Genomic DNA, 19,347 nt, shown 5'->3' on the forward strand with positions numbered 1-19,347 from the left:
TTCATTTCACTTCTTTACCATTTTAGCTTTTATTGTTGACGAAATTATTTATTTTAAATCAAATGCAAAGTAAGGATTATAGGTTATGTTCTGAATTCTAATCTTTTAAGTTATTTAGTTTTTTTAATCAAAAAAAAGTTATTTAGTCTGTACATACTCAATGAATGTTTAAGATAAAAACAGAATTTGAACCAAAGCTACTAAATTTGATCGAACACGTAGCCAGCACTCTAGCTCCGCCCCTGCTTCAAACTTATTTTGTGTTTATCTTGAACTCATTAAGATTTTAATAATGTGTTTTTTTTACTCTTATTAGAAAAACTCGTGTTTTCATCTTCTAGAATTATCTAACACAACAAAATCTTCAATTACTCCAACTTTTATACTACGATATTTATAACTTTAGTTTAGAGTCTTTACACAATTTAACCTACTGACCTTACAAGAATTTTAATAAAAATAATTAAAGCAAATTAATAAAATAAAATATTTTAAAACTATATCTGAAAATAACATTAGGACAAATTTTTATAAGCATATATGATCTCACTAAAGAAGCAAAAATATTGGAGGTTTAAGGATAAAAGATATAGTAAGACCTAATAAATGCTCCAGTTATAAAAGAAAATTTGGCTCCAAAATTGCCTAAATTTTACCGGAACGTATAGGGACAAATAATACACCCTCTCTATCCTAAAAGAATTGTCATATTTCATAATTCGAAAGGTAATTTGACTAAACCTGGTAGTTAAATTAGGTTTGATTAATTTAATATTTTAAAATTAAAATTTAGATATTCAAAAATTATATAGAAAATACCATAAATTACACTTCTTCTATCAATATAATAATAATTATTTTTAAATATTGGTTAAATTTTATATAATTTGACCATCGAAAAAAATAATTTAATAAAGAGCAAAAAAGATTCATAAATAAATTACCATAATACTAATATAGACCAATAACAAAGACCCATGTGGGAATTCCTAAGACAGAGAAAAAATGCAAAAGTGAGAATTTGAAGGGAAAAACCCAATAGCAACAAACACGTGTAGAGCTGCATATTACCAATAAATAAAATTCCTTTATTACCCACAAAGATGTAAGGACGAAAAAACTTTTTTATCCGTGCTTATATGTAGTGTAGTAGTAAAACTATAAATAGCAATTTGTTTTACTATAGAACCCTCTTAATCTGCCATAAGATGTTAATTGCATTTACCTGCTAAGAGTATGTAAATATTATTATATTATTTATCTACTTAAGTTTTTTCCAAGAAAGTAAAGGAGCGTTTGCAACTGGGACCCAAAAAGGCCACTTGTCTAAAAAATAAAAAAGCCTCATAGAATTGGCTAACTCTGCATATTCCCTAAATGCCCCTGTGTGGACGACAAAAATCTGCTATTCTCGCTTATTAATATTAGTAATTATGCATCTTTCACGACAACATTTGTAAATGCTACCAATTGAAGAAAGAGGGAGCTTTAATTTATATTCCTTCTATCCAAAATAAGTGATTTTTTGGATGTTTTCATACAGATTAAGAAATTCACCTTTTAGCATTAATTAACAATAGAATTGACCATATTAACCTTTACTATCTCACATAAACACTCCTAACACATATTCCAACACTATTTACTCCAAGGACAATATAGGAAAAAAATAATTAATTCATTCTTGAAATCTGAAAAAATCACTTATTTTGGACTACAAGAAAAAAGCCAAAAAATCACTTATTTTGGACCGGAGGGACTAGGATATTGTAGCTCTTCTTTCAAATGAAAAGAGGTTATCTGCGGAGGCAAAATTTCGGCTAAGACAATGGCTAGTGGGAAATATAATAACCCCTTACCCACTAAGTTATGCTTTTGGGTTGTGGGATTTAAAATATAGTAATATATAGAGGCACAAAAGGAATTTTACCCTATATTTTGTCATTTTCCGGTGAAGGAGGTTCGGGTGAACCCCCTTCTAGCCTCATAATCCGCCCCTTATTATTGTGCTCAATCTCGTCATGACCTCTAACCTAATATTCCCTCAGTTCCAATTTATGTGACATACTTTGTCTATTTAAAAAGAATTAATATATTTAGTATTAATTTTAATTAAAATTTTCATTTTAACTCTTAATAAAATAATTTATAGTGGCATAATTATTTACTACTACCACAAGTTCTAAAGGTCATTATCTCTTTTGATTAATGGAATTAAGATGGACTCCAACATTAATAAGTGGGAGGGACCTGCTACCATTTTTTAAAGTCATCAAATGAAATTCTTCAGAGCTGAAATGGCGCCAAGGTTAAAATGAGGCAGCAAAATATTTTCGAGCTCTATCAGCGGTGACCATTTCTCACCATGTTTATGGCAGCACTTATACAATCACGAAACAAACTACTACTCCATCGAAGTCCAATCCCCACTTATACTTTCAGCACATTTGCAGCTTCAGTTCTCCAGTCTTTTTCGAATGACTTTGCTTATCCCACCATCACCACAACAAAAGATAAAGCTTTTCATCCATACCAAAAGCCAGCCTATTCTGTTTCTACAGTTTCAGACAAGTGCGAATTTCTCGTGCAAAAATACCTGTTCTCTTGTTCTGAATTCGATGCGCATAGACTTCATTTGGATATTATTAAAAATGGGGTTAATAAAGATTTGTATTTGTGTAACACCCTTATTAATTTGTATGTGAAAGGTGGTGATTTGGTCTCTGCTCGTGATGTGTTCGACGAAATGCTGGACAGAAATCTAGTTTCGTGGGCGTGCTTGATTACGGGTTATTCCCAAAATGGGATGCCTGATGAGGCATGTAGTGTTTTTTGTGAAATGGTCTCGTCAGGGTTTATTCCTAACCATTATGCTTGTGGTAGTGCTTTGAGAGCTTGCCAGGGTTTAGGTGCTTGTGGGCTTAGGTTGGGTATGCAAATCCATGGTTTGCTTTTGAAAACAGGGCATGCTTCTAATGAGGTTGTTTCCAATGTCTTGATCTCGATGTATGGAAGTTTTGCAGGTACTGGTGATTATGCGTGGCGTGTTTTTGAAGAGATAGAGAATAAGAATTCAGTATCTTGCAATTCTATTATTTCAGTTTACTCTCAGCGAGATGCAGTTTCTGTGTTTCAGCTCTTCTCTGATATGCAAAAAGAGGATCTGGGGTTTATTTTTAAGCCTACTGAGTTCACTTTTGGCAGCTTAATTACAGCTGCTGCTAGTCATGTTAATTGTGGTTTGTTTTTGCTGAAGCAGCTACTGGCTAAAATAGAAAAGTCTGGACTTCTGAAAGACTTGTATGTGGGAAGTGCTCTGGTAAGTGGTTTTGGAAGGTTTGGGTGTCTCGATAATGCTATGAAGGTTTTTAAACAGATGGGTACAAGGAATGCAGTGTCCATGAACGGGCTGATGGTCGGATTGGTGAGACTTGGTCAAGGAGAAGTCGCGACCAAGTTTTTTATGGAGATGAGAGACTTGGTTAAAATCAATTCTGATTCATTCGTTGTTCTTTTCGGTGCTTTTCATGAATTCTCTTTGTTGGAAGAAGGGAGAAAAAGAGGTAGAGAGCTACATGGCTATGTTATCCGAACTGGTTTGCGCGACTCCAAGGCTGCTATTGGAAATGCTCTGATTAATATGTATTCTAAATTTGGTGAAATACAGATTGCTCGTTCTGTTTTTGAGACCATGCTTGATAAGGATTCAGTATCATGGAACTCTATGATCTCCGCTCTAGATCAAAATGATTATTTTGAAGATGCAATATCAATCTTCCAGATGATGAGAAGAACAGGTCTGATGGCGTCAAATTACTCATTGATAAGTTCTTTGAGTTCTTGTGGAAACCTGAATTGGATAAGATTTGGGGAACAACTGCACAGTGAAGGGGTAAAGTTAGGACTAGATTTTGATGTTTCAGTGTCTAATGCTCTTCTTGCTTTATATGCTGACACTGGATGTGTGGCTGAATGCAAGAAATTGTTTACCTTGATGCCAGAATATGATCTAGTTTCCTGGAATACCATTATCGGTGCATTAGGTGATTCTGAGACATCTATTTCTGAAGCTATAGAGTACTTCATACAGATGATGCGTGCTGGATGGAGTCTCAACAATGTGACGTTTATAAATATTCTTTCAGCAATATCACCTCTTTCTCTTCTTGGTCTTCGTCAAATCCATGCGCTGGTGCTAAAATATAGAGGAATGGATGCTAATGCTATTGAAAATTCATTTCTTGCTTGCTATGGTAAGTGCGGGGAAATGGATGACTGTGAGAACATATTCTCTCGGATGTCTGAAAGGAAGGATGATATGAGTTGGAACCTAATGATCTCTGGATATTTACACAATGAGGTTTTACCAAAAGCCATGGATTTAATCTGGCTTATGCTGCACAAGGGTCAGAAATTAGATGGCTTCACATTTGCCTCTGTTCTCAGTGCATGTGCCTCAATTGCAACATTGGAGCATGGAATGGAAGTTCATGCTTGTGCGATTAGATCCTGTTTGGAATCTGACACTATTGTTGGGAGTGCTCTTGTTGACATGTATGCCAAATGTGGAAGAATAGATTATGCATCAAGGTTTTTTGAGTTAATGCCTCTACGAAATATATATTCATGGAACTCAATGATTTCTGGTTATGCACGGCATGGACATGGACATAAAGCACTAGAGCTTTTTACAAAAATGAAGCTGGAAGGTCAAACACCTGACCATGTTACATTTGTTGGTGTCTTATCAGCTTGTAGCCACGTGGGATTTGTTGAGCAGGGCAAGGATTACTTCGATTCCATGAGCAAACAATATGGTCTGACACCTCGGATTGAGCATTTCTCATGTATGGTTGATATCCTGGGACGAGCAGGTGAGATGGATAAATTGGAGGACTTCATCAATAAAATGCCATTAAAGCCCAATACACTCATTTGGAGGACTGTGCTTGGAGCCTGTGGTCGAGCAGGGAGTCGTAAAACAGATCTAGGTAGGAAAGCTGCTCACGTACTCTTAGAGTTGGAACCTCATAATGCTGTGAACTATGTGCTTCTTGCAAATATGTATGCTTCGGGAGGGAAATGGGAGGATGTGGCAGAGGCTCGGCGTGCAATGCGAGAAGCTACGGCGAGGAAAGAAGCTGGATGCAGCTGGGTTAACATGAGAGACGGTGTTCATGCTTTTGTGGCCGGTGATCACTCACATCCAGATAAAGACGCAATTTATGAAAAACTTACGGAATTGCACAAGAAGATTAGGGATGCAGGGTATGTGCCACAAATTAAATATGCCTTGTATGATCTTGAACTGGAGAATAAGGAAGAACTCCTCAGCTATCATAGCGAGAGACTTGCAGTTGCCTTTGTTCTTACACGGAAATCAGATATGCCAATAAGAATAATGAAAAACCTCCGAGTTTGTGGGGACTGTCACTCCGCCTTCAAATACATATCACAAGTTGTTGGTAGACAAATAGTATTACGAGACTCCAACAGATTTCATCATTTTTCTGATGGAAAGTGTTCATGTAACGATTACTGGTGACAGATCAAATGTTGTTTAACTTGGAGAAATGGATGCTGTTTAATGAAGCATTAAACCAATGGAAAAGGTTCAAGCATATCATGTCTGAAGTATGGGGAGGGAAGTAGTTAGTGTGTAAGGGTGTTGCATCAAGGATTCTGCTGAGCACCTCGACATGAAGTTACTAAAGTGTGCCATATTTTGTATTACTTGCCATATTTCTTAAATATTTTATGGCGTGAATCAGCTAGAATGACAGTAAATACACCATGAAATCAAAGGAGCATGAAGAAGGTAAGGAGAATTAAGCATATCAAACCCACTGTAAAACTGTATCCAAGTTTTTGGTAGACAAGTTATTATAAAGACTCCTGCTGATTCATTGTTTTGTGCACCCAAGTGAGTGACTTAATGGTCAATGAAGTTGGAAAGAGCCTTGGCAGATCAGGGTTCAAAACTTCAAATACCAGCAGAAGCAAAAAATAATGATAGATGATTTCTTCTTATCTATCTAAGCTTGGCGGACAGAGTTACCCATGTATTTGTACTGGTTGAAGGTAGCATGTTTCCCGGTGAATTAGTCGAGGTGGGCACAAGCTGGCCGGTACACCGCCATTATTGAAAGTAAAATGATTTCATCATTTATCTAATGAGAATTGTTAATGTAATAATTATTGGTGGTGGATCAAATGTTGTCTAAGTCTAACTTGGAGAAAGGGATGTTGCTTAATGAGGCATTTCACAACAGACGAAGCAAATGGGAAAGGCTTAGCGTGTCATGACTGAAGTCTGGGAAGGGAAGCATTTGGTTTGTAAGGCTTGAGCTATTTATTTACTTAATACTTTCTTTTCCTTATCAGAAAAAAGGGTTGAACTATTTATTCTGGTGGTGATCTCAACCTGAAGTTACTAAAACGTAACCATACTTCTGGTTTTTATTAAATTACTTGTCATATTTCCATATTCGTTCGATATCTGTGGCATGATTGCTAGAGTTATAGCAAATGACAACATGAAATCAAAATTGCATGTGCAGGAACTTTATCAAAGGTGCTCTTGCACATTAAAGCCCTTTGGTTTTGCTGGACAATTTTATTGTGCAAATTCCAACAGATCGTATAAAGTCCAGTTTTCAATCTCTAAAGAACTCATCCTTTGTGTGGCTGGTGCATGGGAAGCCTAATCTTGTCGTCAAGTTAAACAGACACCCAAGGTATTCTATAAATACTGTGGGATGATCGCGTGAGAATACAGCTGCCAGCTCGAGGAAGAAGTTGACAGCAGTATGAACGAAAATATTCAACATGGTTAAGGACAAGTCCATAGTCAACTTGTTGATTAAAGGCAGGTATGTTCCTGGGCAGTATGTTTTCCTTTGCGGTAACTTCTCTCGTTCATCTCACAATGTTTGATAAAAGTGTGTCTATATTACCCAGAAGGTTTTACTTCTGTTCGCTACATGTGCGGGACAAGTCCTCTTGTTCAGTCCGCAAGTAGCTACAAACTAATGTTACATTTTAGATGGACACAATAACATGCAAGGAGGAGGATGAATGACTGAGTCAAGATTTCTCACTCTAGGAAAAGCATGTTTTGGCAAAGAGAAAGATGTTGTCACTGTTTGTACTCAGTATTAGCTCTTACATGTTTGAAGTTAATTACGTGGAAAAAGACAGGATTAGTTATTTTTTTTGCTAAGACAGGATTAGTTGTTTTACCAATATCTTGTCCTTTTTATTTTTTGAAATAAAATGGCTAATATACGGATATCTTGTCGTTTGTTTGCAATAGCATTCATTTTGTTTACTTCTCTTTCTTAATAAGTTATTAGCCCAAAAAAAATTAATCTCATATTTTTTCCGATATTACTACTACTTTTTACACTGAAATATGCATGAACTTAGTATTCTTTGCTACATTTGGGGCGTTTTGTCATCCTTTCCACCCCTTGTCATTTTAGTAAATTGCAATCGCGACAGTTATGTGCAGCTATTTCCATGATTTGTATAAATACCTTGTATAAAGATTCACACTGTTTCTGTCACGAATAGTGAAACTATGTAAGTTTGTGAAAGTCCCTGTAAACTCTCGAAATGTATGGTCATTGTTGTAGATTAACTGTGTACTTCTTATCATCAGTTCATCACATATTTACAGTATTACATTTAGCAGTTAAGTGATTCTTAGCAAAATGTGATCCACTGGGGACACATTTCACTTGCTTGAGAGTGTCTGTTTGCATTTTAGGTATCACCGCAAGAACTAGAGGTAGTTCGAACAAGCTTGCATATGTTGTGATCGTGCATGCTGTATATGTTTAATTCGTTGATTGAGCCTCTCGTGATAGTGAAGCCAGTTTTATTTAGTGTATCTTCAGATCAAGTACAGATATAAACATCAGTTAACTTTCCATATATATCATCACTGCAGGTGCAGGGGGATTATCCTTTTTGCTAGTTACAAATTTTAAACCAAAAATGTAAGGCACAAAGATGAACACAAAATCTCTCATATTATAGGCTATATATGATGCTCTACATTGACAGTGCAGAAAAACTCTCATATTTGTTTGTGAAATTGTAACAAGGTTGGAAAGAATTCACTGTTAGTAAAAGGCAAACTGATTTGTCCATCTTGAAGTCTTAGCATGGCTCAGATGATGATGGCATGGCTGACAATTCCTTTTTCTCATATGTTGACGATGTTTCTTGATCCGTTGGTTGTACTGGTTCATTTCCTAAAATCACTCCTGATTGCATTATATAGTGCCATTTTTGTTGCAGGAGATAGATGAACACGATAACAGCAATCTCAACAGTGAAAGTCAAGTTCCAAACACTTGTGCTTCTCAATGTTTTTGTGTGATAGGCCTGTAAACCTGTATATATGTTGATGATTCCCAGTAAAGAAACTGTGATTCCAAGAAGCCAATGAACTGAGAACCATATACTCCTTCCTTTGCTTCCCCTGTACAGAAAGAACAAAAAAACAGTACTAAACTGCAGAGATTAACCTCTCTGGTGAAATTATGGTATACATAATTTTTACACAAATAGCCTGCCGGATTCACTATTCACATTTCTTATCTGGTATGTACATAGATTATATACTGACATATTATATATGGCTTATATATGTTATACATCCTTAGGTTATTTTTAGTGTAAGCGGTTGGGTGCAGGGGCCCCTATCATAAAGCAAGTAAAGCAATTGCTTTAGGCCCCATATTTATGGAGGCCCCATTTTTTGTTACGCCTAATAGGTTATGTATACGTTTAAAAATAATCTGTGAAGTGAAAAAGTTCGTTTTCTTTCTTTAACAAATATAGAGAAGAAGGATTTGCAACTGCTCTGATTTTTGCAAAGAAAATTGCACTTGAAATAAATATCGAACCCGAATTTCGTATGAAACATGTGATGTATAGGAAGTAACAATTTGATGACGATGTTGATAATGAAATTTCCAGATCTTTCGATAAGTCCTTTAGAGGACGGGTTATTCACATTTCATTTGATGGTCACAGGCAAATTGAAAGTTAAGCAATGGGATTCCCCGGGGAAAAAATAGAGATGTCTCCTACGTTAACCATTGATTACTTTTATATAGTATACAAGGTTACTTTTTCACTTCAAAATATATTTGAACAATTCGAAGCATATGAAAATATTTTTGGTTTTCCATTTAGTGGTAAAAACTAAGATCACTAGATGATGGAAATTTGAAAAAATATTATCTTTAATCTTGAATGTTCCTTAAAGCATAATAATCAATTCTATATTGATGGTTTAAATTTATTTTTTTGAATTAAAAGTATTAAGGAAAATAGTACAATTAGAAAATAGTAGTAAATTGATACACTCAATCAAATAAAAAGATTTGATTCTTTTCCAAATGCCTATATTGCTTATGGAATAATGTTAATAACTCATGTTACCGTTGCTTTAGTGGAAAGAAGTTTTCAAAAATTAAAATTAATAAAATCTTACCTAAGTTCAACAATGTCTCAAAAGAGGTTAAATGGATTAGTTCAACAATGTCAATTGAGAAAGACTTATTAGGAGAAATTAATTATAAAAACTTATTAATAATTTTGCATCTAAAAAAGAGCTAGAAAAATAGATTTAAAAAATTAAGACCCCTTATAAAATTTGATTTTAGGACACAAAACTTGTTGACCGCCCCTGTTGGATGGACAACTATTTAGGTTAATTTTTCTTACACATCATTACCTGTCAGGCCGTAAAAAGCCAGTGCCTGTTTGCAGCCATATGACACCATAAAGAGCTAAGCCAATCCTTTGATGATTATATTTGAAATAGTTTTCAAAGCTTCTTATTGACATGATTGCTGCTGCTGTTACAAGAAGAAGAGATAGTACCTGGCAAATAACCAAAAATATAGTAATGAAATTCTATGCACTACTACATAATGATAAAATTGTACATGGACTTTCTAAAGCCAATGTGGTCAGCTATCAAGTATCACATGATAAAATAGACGGTTATACCTAACCTCATAATTAACTTGACTTGTGCTCATTTCTGGATAATATAAACTAAGAGAGCTAGTTGTAGTACTCAAAAATGATAATTTGTTCTTCCTTCTTTACTTTCCCACCAAGCATTCATCACTGCTATTAATCACACTTGAGCTCTTACTCTTTTTCAGTATCATTAGAGGTGAAAAGTGGGGTACTTCTATCTAATAAATAAGATTAAAATTTGTAATAATGACATTAGGTAACTGCTGAGATAATACTACTTGTCATACCAATAAAAGAAGTACAACTAGACTTTTCTATAACATATCGCTATATAATAGCCACTCACTATAAAAGCCAAATTTTTTGTGGAATCTAATTTCACTTATAGTCACTCAACTATGTTTCAATTTACTAAAGTCACTCAACTATTTTTTGTCATTTAAAAGTAAGTAAACTTTCACATTGTCACTTAAAAGTCATTTTGGCTCAAATTCCTACCATAAATATGACATGACATAAAATTTAATGAGAAAAATCCAAAAATAAATGCCACATAAGCTTAAATGGATCATACCCACTTTAGATCCATTTCTTCCTTAATGCGATTTGACCATAACCCAAATGGGTTTCAATAGGATGAAAAAACACACACCCCTAACAAAATTAGGTCTTGTGATTTTTTGGAGGGATTTTTATCGTACAAATACAATATTTCTTTTGTCTAAACAATTGCAATAGGTTGTCTGTAATTGCATGTTCATTGTGAAAATAGACTCTTATTAGCTTTATTATTATTCTTTTATGCTTATGATACATTAATATGTTATGTAAGATGAATACAATACTATTTAATTTCACTAAAAAATTATAAATATGTTATGTGAGTTGGATACAGTAGTATTTTAACTTCAATAGAGTTATAAAACGACTCGGATGTGCATACAAACAAGGTAAGAATTTTTTTAGTATAGAATAGTTGTAAATGGGCATTATGTAACAGAAAAGGCAAGAATTCTGTAGTATAGGATAATTATTTTAAACTAATGTGAAATTTGATATTTTCTTTTATTGAAAGCATTTGGGTTATGAGTCAAATCACATTAAGGAAGAAATTGATCTAAAGTGGGTATGATCCATTTAAGCTTATGTGGCATTTATTTTTGTATTTGTCTCATTAAATTTTATTCCATGTCATATTTATGGTTGGGTTTGAGCCAAAATGACTTTTAAGTGACAATGTGAAAGTTTAGTTACTTTTAAGTGACAAAAAATAATTGAGTGACTTTAGTGAAATTGAAACATAGTTGAGTGACCATCAGTGAAATTAACCCAATTTTTATGCTATATGTTATAATATATGTTCTCTATAACATCACTTAGCTATAACAGTTAAAAAAATTCGGAACAAATGAGATTGTTATAAAGATGTTTGATTGTATACTCTTCCAAGACTGCACAAAGGTTAATTACGACCTTTACCACATCCAGGGACAGGGATGAAAAGTGTTGGTAAGGGGTTCAGTTGAATCCCTTTCAAGAAAAATTATACTATAAAAAACGGAATAAAAACGAAGTTTTTTTTTTAGTTATATACATTTATATGTAAATAGTTGAATTCCTTTGACATAAGGAAGGTTCTATTATTATAGTGGCAAAAGGGGTAAATGTGACATTTTAACATTTTTCCGAATCCCCTTATATAAATTTTTAACTCCATCATTGCCACATTCACATTCACAGTGAAACAAAAGATAAAAAGGACTAATTACCTGTAAAGTAGCATGAATATAAAGAATAATCTTTAGCCTTCTTCTACATTCTTGTCTATATGACATTCTTATTATAAGAATCCCAATAGGCATCAAGAAACCCATGGAAGTCCAGAGAAGAAATCCATGTAGCATAATTTGATATGACAACTCAGGAGTTAACTGAAATTTAAGATAACATAATTAGTTGCTGCATAATAATAAATGTATGAATAACCTCATGGATTATGTGTTTATAACTGCGTTAGTAAATAATCTTTTGTGTGTGGTTTTGAGATGAGCAGATGAATGGTAGAAGAGCAAAAAAGAAAATTGCCATGTGAACAATGAAAACTACCAATTTCTATATGGGACTTACCATGTTGCTATCGTATAATATGTACTGCTAATGCTACAAAAACTGAGAAGAAAAATGTCAAAGTGAAATGCTTTAGACAAATCACAAATGAAAGAATGTTTGGGCATAGTGTTTAGATTACTAGTTGTTTATGGTGTATATATATTTCATAGAGAGGAAAAGAAAGTAGGGACATGGGAGTTAGGTTGTGATTTCAACCTGGTGGGACCTTATGGCAGACTTTTCTTTTTTATGGAATAGTTCAATCCATTATTGATATTGTTCGATGTATCGATCATTAAAATTTGAGGTTTACATTCTTATATGTCCAATATCTCTCGTATCTTTTGCCGAGGTAAAATATGTGCCTAGAGTATTACAAACATCACCTCATAGGAATTCACTGTCCTCGCTAAGAATTGCCTCATCATACTATGTGGGATTTGGAGTGGTTCTAACAACATATATAATAGTTTAGCCCACTAATAATATATTGCTATTGTCTGCTTGAACCTAGTTTTGTACGACTTTAAAGTTAAATTCGTATTTTACATGTAAGATTTGCCTTTAAAGTGTTCTGAATAATCTTCACATTATTACACTTTTGAGTTGGATAAAGACAGCGTTCGAGAATTTAACAGTAGAAGAAATGTGATTGCTGAACAGCTCTACATTTTTCACTTTTAGCCCGTATCAGAAATTATTTATATTCGATAATTGAAAAAATATATAAAATTTATATAATTTTTATATATAATATACAAAAAACAATATATTTTTTTGACTATTATCGTAAGAGTATCATTTTCCCTTTATAATATGGCCCCTCCATTATGACAGTATATACGTGCTTTATGTCTCTTGGATGTAGTTAGCTTGGACCACAGGATGTATTTATTGCTAAATCCTTAATTCGCATTACTAGTCTTGAGAAAATTAGAATCCATAACTAATAAGTGATGCAGTTTATGGCGAATTTAATTAATAAGATGTGTAAATTAATTAAGCGGACATATTAGGGAGTGGTCGATGAAGATTTACAATATTAAGTGGCTAGGAGACGCTAGCTCCAGTGGAAAAAGCCAAACGGAACTCGTATATAAAAATGAAAAAGAAAACCCTCAGTCTCAAATTATGTGTTGTGATTTTTAAAAATAGTTATTTCAAATTATTTGTCATTTCAAAAGTTCAAGACTAAATTAATTAATTTTTTCCCTATTTTACCCTTAATATTAATTATTCTGTAAGACTACAAATATCTCAATTAATATATGAGTAAATATTAAATGAAGTGGTATTATATATAAATAAGGGTAAAACAATCAAATATCTCTCCTATTTACTCCCTTAGCTTTGTCTCAAAATTATCTGTCATGATTTTCTTATACATGTATCTTAAGAAAAATTAATTAGAATGAGATTTTGACTACTTTACCCTTATTCATATCTTAATATTTAATCTTTCTTCATGGTATTTGAGCAAAGTTATCCATTACTACGGTGTTTGTAGTTTTTAACAATAATTATTATTAAGGATAAAAAAAGAAAAAAAATAGTAATCAATTTTGTCATGAACTTTTAAAATGACAAATAATTTGAAACAACTATTTTTAGTAATCACAATTAATAATATGAGACGGAGGGAGTAATATTTTTTTAAGAGATGCGTAAAAAAAATACAACGGATAATTTGAGACGGAAGAAAAAAAAAAGAAAAGCTTTATTCAGTTTTCTAGGGTTTCATTCAATCTAGGGTTAAGGGCAGTATCCAACCAATCATGCCGAAGAACAAGGGAAAGGGAGGAAAAAACAGGAAGAGAGAAAACAACGAAGCTGATGACGCAAAGAGAGAGCTTGTCTTTAAGGAAGACGGACAGGAATATGCACAGGTTTCTCGTATGCTCGGTAACGAACGTTGTGAAGGTATGTGTATTGATGGTAAAACACGTCTTTGTCACATACGAGGTAATATGCACAACAAGGTTTGGATCGCCGCCGGTGACATTATCCTTGTCGGCCTCCGTCATTACCATGATTACAAAGCTGATGTAATTCACAAGTATATGCCAGATGAGGCAACGTTGTTGAAGCTATATGGAGAGTTTCCAATAAAGGTGGATCCAAGATTTAGAGGTTGTCACTCTTTATGTAACTCCAATATCTAACGAATAGAAAGGGCGGGTTGATTGATAAGGTTTTGTAACTCCGATTAGGCTAGGTTGATTAAGCCTTTTTTTCACATACATACATAAATATGTTCGAATTTATGTAGTTACTTTTTTTCAAGCTTAGATTTGAATTATACTATGAAAGGACGACGACGATAACAATAATTCAGTGAAATCTCACAAGTAGATTTTGGGAAGGATAATGTATATGCATACCTTACCCTTGTCTCGTGAGAAGGTAGAAAAGTTATTTCCAAAATATTATGAAAGGAAATTACAAAAAAAATAAATAAATGAAAGAGCACCTCCAATTATAAAATTTGCTTAAAAATGGCCTAAATACTATTTTTAGAAAAAGGTGGCTAGGAGGTCCACTATACAGCAGGAATTGGCACATGGGAATGAATGATGCCAATTTACCCTAAGTTGTTAAAATGTCACATTTAATCCAAGCAAAAATCGTCCACCTTGGTATGATGACCTTAATTAGTGGCAAAATTGCAACCAAAAGCTTAGATAGTTAAAGAATTATAAGATCAAAAACTTAGGTAGTTTCTCAGCTGAATAAGCTCGAGTAATTGAGAATCACCATTGTATGGCCTAGCTAACCAATGGAACTATTGTTGGGTTTTGTTAATTAAAACAAAAGAGGTGTGAATGGAAAATGGTGGGAAAATAAATGGAGGGAAAAGAAATTTTGAGTTAGTCTACTTTACAAAGCAACTTTGACCCTCATTGGATAGGAAGAGGAAAGTTCTTGTGCTTATATATAGAAGCACTTCTTCTAACTCTTAAAGAGTTGAGAAGAGAGAAAGCTTCGCACCGTCGTTGTCGCTCGACTTCGGCTTTGGCTTCGAATTTTGAGAAGAGAGCAAGCTTCGTGCCGTCGTCGTCGCTCGACTCGGCTTCAAATTTGGATTTGGATTTGGTCAATTGATATGATTGATTGATAATTTTTTGGACCATATTTAGTTTTTATTTTCGTCATTTAATATTTTCTTTCCTAATATTTTTGGGCGAAAAATTATTAAATTCGCTGCACTTCCAAAGGTGCGACCAGCCATTCCGTTTAACAGAAATTCTGTCGAAGAGATACCTCTTCAATCGAACAGGCACTTTTGCACCTATTGGAACTCAACTCTGTTGGCTATAAATAGAGAGACTCAGCCTCATTTTTCACCACCGAAAATCTGAAAATCTCTCCCCGCCATCTTCTGCATTATTTTTTTCAAAACAAAAACGTAAGCATTTTATGTGATTTGCTCCGCCATTTGAGTTCGCCGAAGTTCTGTGATTTATAGTGCAGCTACCATAGAATAATTATTCTGTTCTATCCTGGAAAGAATTAATCCGAAACCTTGGGCAACTATGAGGGGATTAAATTACTTAAGGACACAAAAAAATTGTAATGGGCTCGAAATTTTTCTGTTTTATTTTCTTAAACTAACGTTTTTCTAGTTTTCTGGTTTTGAACGCAAAGTGATAACAAGCTCAAAAAATTTAGTTTTATTTCTGTATTCATCTTACTTTCTTGTTTGAGAGACTTAAATCGTAGTATTTTTCTACTCCCGTTTTTTAGATTAAAATCTTCGAATTTTTTCTACTCTAGTTTGAGATTAAAGTTTTTGCGACTTTCTACTCAATCCGAGAGTAAAATCCTTGTGATTTTCTACTCGGTTGTTTGTATTCGGTTTGAAGATATAAAAACTTTACCGAGATACTAATTATGATGGTGTCAATTTCTTTTACAGAAAAATGACAACAAGTACAGAACAACAAAATAGGATCGAGATGATTATGAGTGACAAATATGGGATCGGACTGCACGACGCAATGGTTATACTAATTTATGATAGTGCTTGGGCTGAAGGAGTCCCTCTAGAGTCTGCACACACTCCCAGTGAGCGCGGTTGATTATATTGAGGGATGGATCTTCCCTGGACATGGATCTTGTCCGAAGCATTTATATACCTGGGGATGGATCTTCCCCACGGGCTGAATTTGCCCCTACTCAGTATTGAGTGACTGTTGGTCAGTTGATGTATATATTCCGGGATGGATCTTCCCTCGGCCGGATTGGCCATATACAGTACTGAGTGATTGAGTATGATTAATGAAAAGTGTGAGACAGTGAGATTGAGTACTCTGAGAGTGTGAGTACATGAGTTCATCTCTGAGATATATGGTATTGACATGCACACATGACATATAGGCATAGAGATGCATTTTTTCTCATGATGTACGGTATCAAGTCATTCATGACTTTTCACACATATTGATATGTGGGCATAGAGAGGTATTTCACACTTGCTATCCGGAAAGAAAATGAAACATCTTATTTATTGTAGAAAGGATTTTTGAAAAAAATTACAGTTTTCAAACTATCTCATATTTTTCAATGATTTCGTTAAAGAATTTGAATTTTCACTGATATACTTAAAAAGCGGAACTATTTACAGGAATTATGAAAAAGCCGAGCATTTTAAATTTCAAGTTACTTTTTTTATTACTTGCTTTACAATATTATGAACTGCTGTTGCTTATTGGTGTTGGACCCGGCCTATGTTCCAGCTCGTCACTACTTTCAACTTAAGGTTAGGTTTGTTACTAATTGAGTACATGGGGTCGGTTGTACTCATACTAGACTTCTGCACCTTGCATGCATATGTTGGTTGTTGTTGTTTCTGTGTTCGATGGGAGCTGGATTTGATGATGTACCTGTGATCCTGTTGTAGCTGCCTCTTGTTCATGGTAGCCTTAGATTCATAAAACTCTGTTTATGTACTTTTTAGGCAGATGATGTATTTACTTCATGCCAGCTTTGTAAACTCTATTTTTAGATACTCATGATTTGTACTACCAGTCCTTGAGGAATTGTAATGACCCAACCGGTCGTTTCATGAGTTAAAGCCCCGTTTCCCCTATTTCTTCTTCTTTTTGTGTCCATCAGCTAAATTATGATGTGTCGGGTCTGGAGTGGTTTCAGAGAGGATTTGAGACACTTAGTCTCTTTTGCGAAGGCTTAAGTTGAAAAGTTGACCGGATATTGACTTATGTGTAAATGACCTCGAATTTGAATTTTGATGGTTCCGTTAGCTCCGTTAGGTAATTTTGGACTTAGGATCGCGTCCGAAATGTTATTTGAAGGTCCGTGGTAGAATTAGGCATGAATTGGCGAAAGTTGGAAATTTGGCGATTTTGGTCGGCAATGAAAATTTTGATATCGGGGTCAGAATGGAATTCCGGAAGTTGGAGTAGGTTTGTGGTGTCATTTCCGACTTGTGTGCAAAATTTGGGGTCATTCGGACGTAATTTGGTAGGTTTCGGCGTCGTTTGTGAAATTTGAAAGTTAAGAAGTTCTTAGGCTTGAATCCGAGGGTAATTTGGTGTTTTGATGTTGTTTTGAGCGATTCCAAGGTTCGACTAAGTTTGAATGATGTTATGGTGTGCTGGTATGTTTGGTTGAGGTCCCAAGGGCATTGGGTGAGTTTCGGGTGGTTAACGAAACATTTTTGGCCTTGAAGAGGCTGTTGTTTGCTGCTGTATTTTTTTTACTGGTTTCCTTATACGCGATCGCATAAGTGCATCCGCGAACGTGTAGGCTTATTTGGGGCATAGGTGAAGTTGTTCTACACGATCGTAGAGTTAGGGCTACGATCACGTAAGTGTGTGATGTAGTGCTTCGCGAATGCGTGGCCAGTGTCATGTTCGTGTAGAAGAGATTGAGCTGAGGAGGAGCTGAGGTGATTGCTCTACGCTATCATGTGAGGCATGTTGTGATCGCGTAGGTCTGTGTGGCATAGGTTCGCAAACAGGCTGGCCCACCTTTTAATTGGGCTGAATGCCATGTTTAGGCCTTGTGCCAGAGCTGTTTGGACCCTTAGGGGCCTTTTTCTTACTATCCTCTTACTATTTTCTATTGAAAATCTATACTCAGTCATGGTTATACTTATTTACTGCATAACTCAGTTTTTACTACTCTGTTTGATGCATATAAATGTTGTTTTGGGCTAAGTACCCTTTTTTTACTAAGAGCCCCAGTGACTTGAGAGGTTTATGACTGAGTGAGGCTGAGGGCCTAATTTGTGAGGATATTTATGGGATCGGTCTGCACGTCGCAACATGTTTTACTAATTCATGACTGAGTGAGGCCGAGGGCCTGATTGATTTATGCCATGATTTGGCTTGTTATAACGCTTGGACTGAAGGATCCCCTCCGGAATCTGCACACACCCAGTGAGCGCAGGTGCCTACTGAGTGCGAGTGCCGAGTGGTGAGTGACTGGGAGGCATGAGTGATGGTGAAGTATGCCTGAAGGGCTGTATACGAGTGACTGTGAGGTTTGCCCGAGAGGTTGTATATGAGTGATGTTTTTGCCCGAGGGGCGGTTTATGATTTCATCATTTTTCTCACCTTTACATTGAGCCTTTGTTTGAAAATTGTTGAAAAATATCTTTAAATGATTTTTATCAGAACTGGGTTTAAACGAGGTGGTTTGATTCAAACCCCGATTTTAAAAGCATGTTGTATTTTACTGAGCTTTCATGATATAAACTTTAAATGCTTTACTGCTCGTCACTACTGCTCAGCCTTTATTTATTGTTGTTACTTCCTGAGTTGGCGTACTCACGTTACTCCCTGCATCTTGTGTGCAGATCTAGGTGTATCAGGACCCAGTAGCGGCTGTTGACTATTCTAGTTGTAGATCTTCTCGGAGTTATCAAGGCAGCTGCTGGCGATCGCAGCTCTGCTCTTCTCCCTCCTATCTTCCTATAGATTTTTGTAGTTACTTTCCAGACTGTGTTAGTCTCAGTATTTCGGTAAAATTGTAGTAGATGCTCATGACTAGTGACATCCCGATGTCGGACTTTTCTTTCCGCACTCTCGTTGTTTAGAATTTCTTTATGAAGTTTTATTATTACATAGCTTGAATTTATTTTTGAAATGAAATATCGTGTTGTTTTTGGCAAAAATAGCTTAGTACCACGATAGACGCCATCACGACATGGTAGTTTGGGTCATGACAGGAATGTATAAGATTCAGATAATTTCTTTTGTTTAATTA

At 34.9% G+C, this 19,347-nt stretch overlaps 2 protein-coding genes across 6 annotated transcripts; one reads left to right on the forward strand and one right to left on the reverse strand.

Moving 5' to 3' along the window:
• The first annotated feature begins 2,284 nt into the window (after window positions 1-2,284).
• Window positions 2,285-8,577, forward strand: LOC104227151 (putative pentatricopeptide repeat-containing protein At5g09950). 4 transcript variants are annotated; one of them, XR_011400988.1, is made up of 3 exons: window positions 2,285-6,440; window positions 6,561-6,872; window positions 8,291-8,577. XR_011400988.1 is itself a non-coding variant. In XM_009779343.2 (1 exon), exon 1 carries the CDS (start codon window positions 2,366-2,368, stop codon window positions 5,543-5,545), a length of 3,180 nt encoding a protein of 1,059 aa, XP_009777645.1. In that variant the 5' UTR covers window positions 2,285-2,365; the 3' UTR covers window positions 5,546-6,467. The 4 variants fall into 4 exon arrangements, 1 of the variants encoding a protein (XP_009777645.1); XR_011400989.1 differs by having other exon boundaries at window positions 2,285-6,336; XR_011400990.1 differs by having other exon boundaries at window positions 2,285-6,332.
• On the reverse strand, window positions 8,018-12,230 carry LOC104227181 (cytochrome b561 domain-containing protein At4g18260-like). 2 transcript variants are annotated; one of them, XM_009779370.2, is made up of 4 exons: window positions 12,136-12,230; window positions 11,778-11,939; window positions 9,755-9,903; window positions 8,018-8,491 (listed from the first exon to the last, which is right to left on the reverse strand). In XM_009779370.2, the coding sequence occupies exons 1-4, from the start codon at window positions 12,136-12,138 to the stop codon at window positions 8,167-8,169; spliced, it is 639 nt and encodes a 212-aa protein (XP_009777672.1). In that variant the 5' UTR covers window positions 12,139-12,230; the 3' UTR covers window positions 8,018-8,166. The 2 variants fall into 2 exon arrangements, with proteins under 2 accessions (XP_009777672.1, XP_009777680.1); XM_009779378.2 differs by lacking the exons at window positions 11,778-11,939; window positions 12,136-12,230 and adding an exon at window positions 10,038-10,135.
• Between the last annotated feature and the right edge of the window lie 7,117 nt (window positions 12,231-19,347).

The sequence above is a fragment of the Nicotiana sylvestris genome, chromosome 7 (assembly GCF_000393655.2).
Source record: "Nicotiana sylvestris chromosome 7, ASM39365v2, whole genome shotgun sequence".
NCBI lineage: Eukaryota > Viridiplantae > Streptophyta > Magnoliopsida > Solanales > Solanaceae > Nicotiana > Nicotiana sylvestris.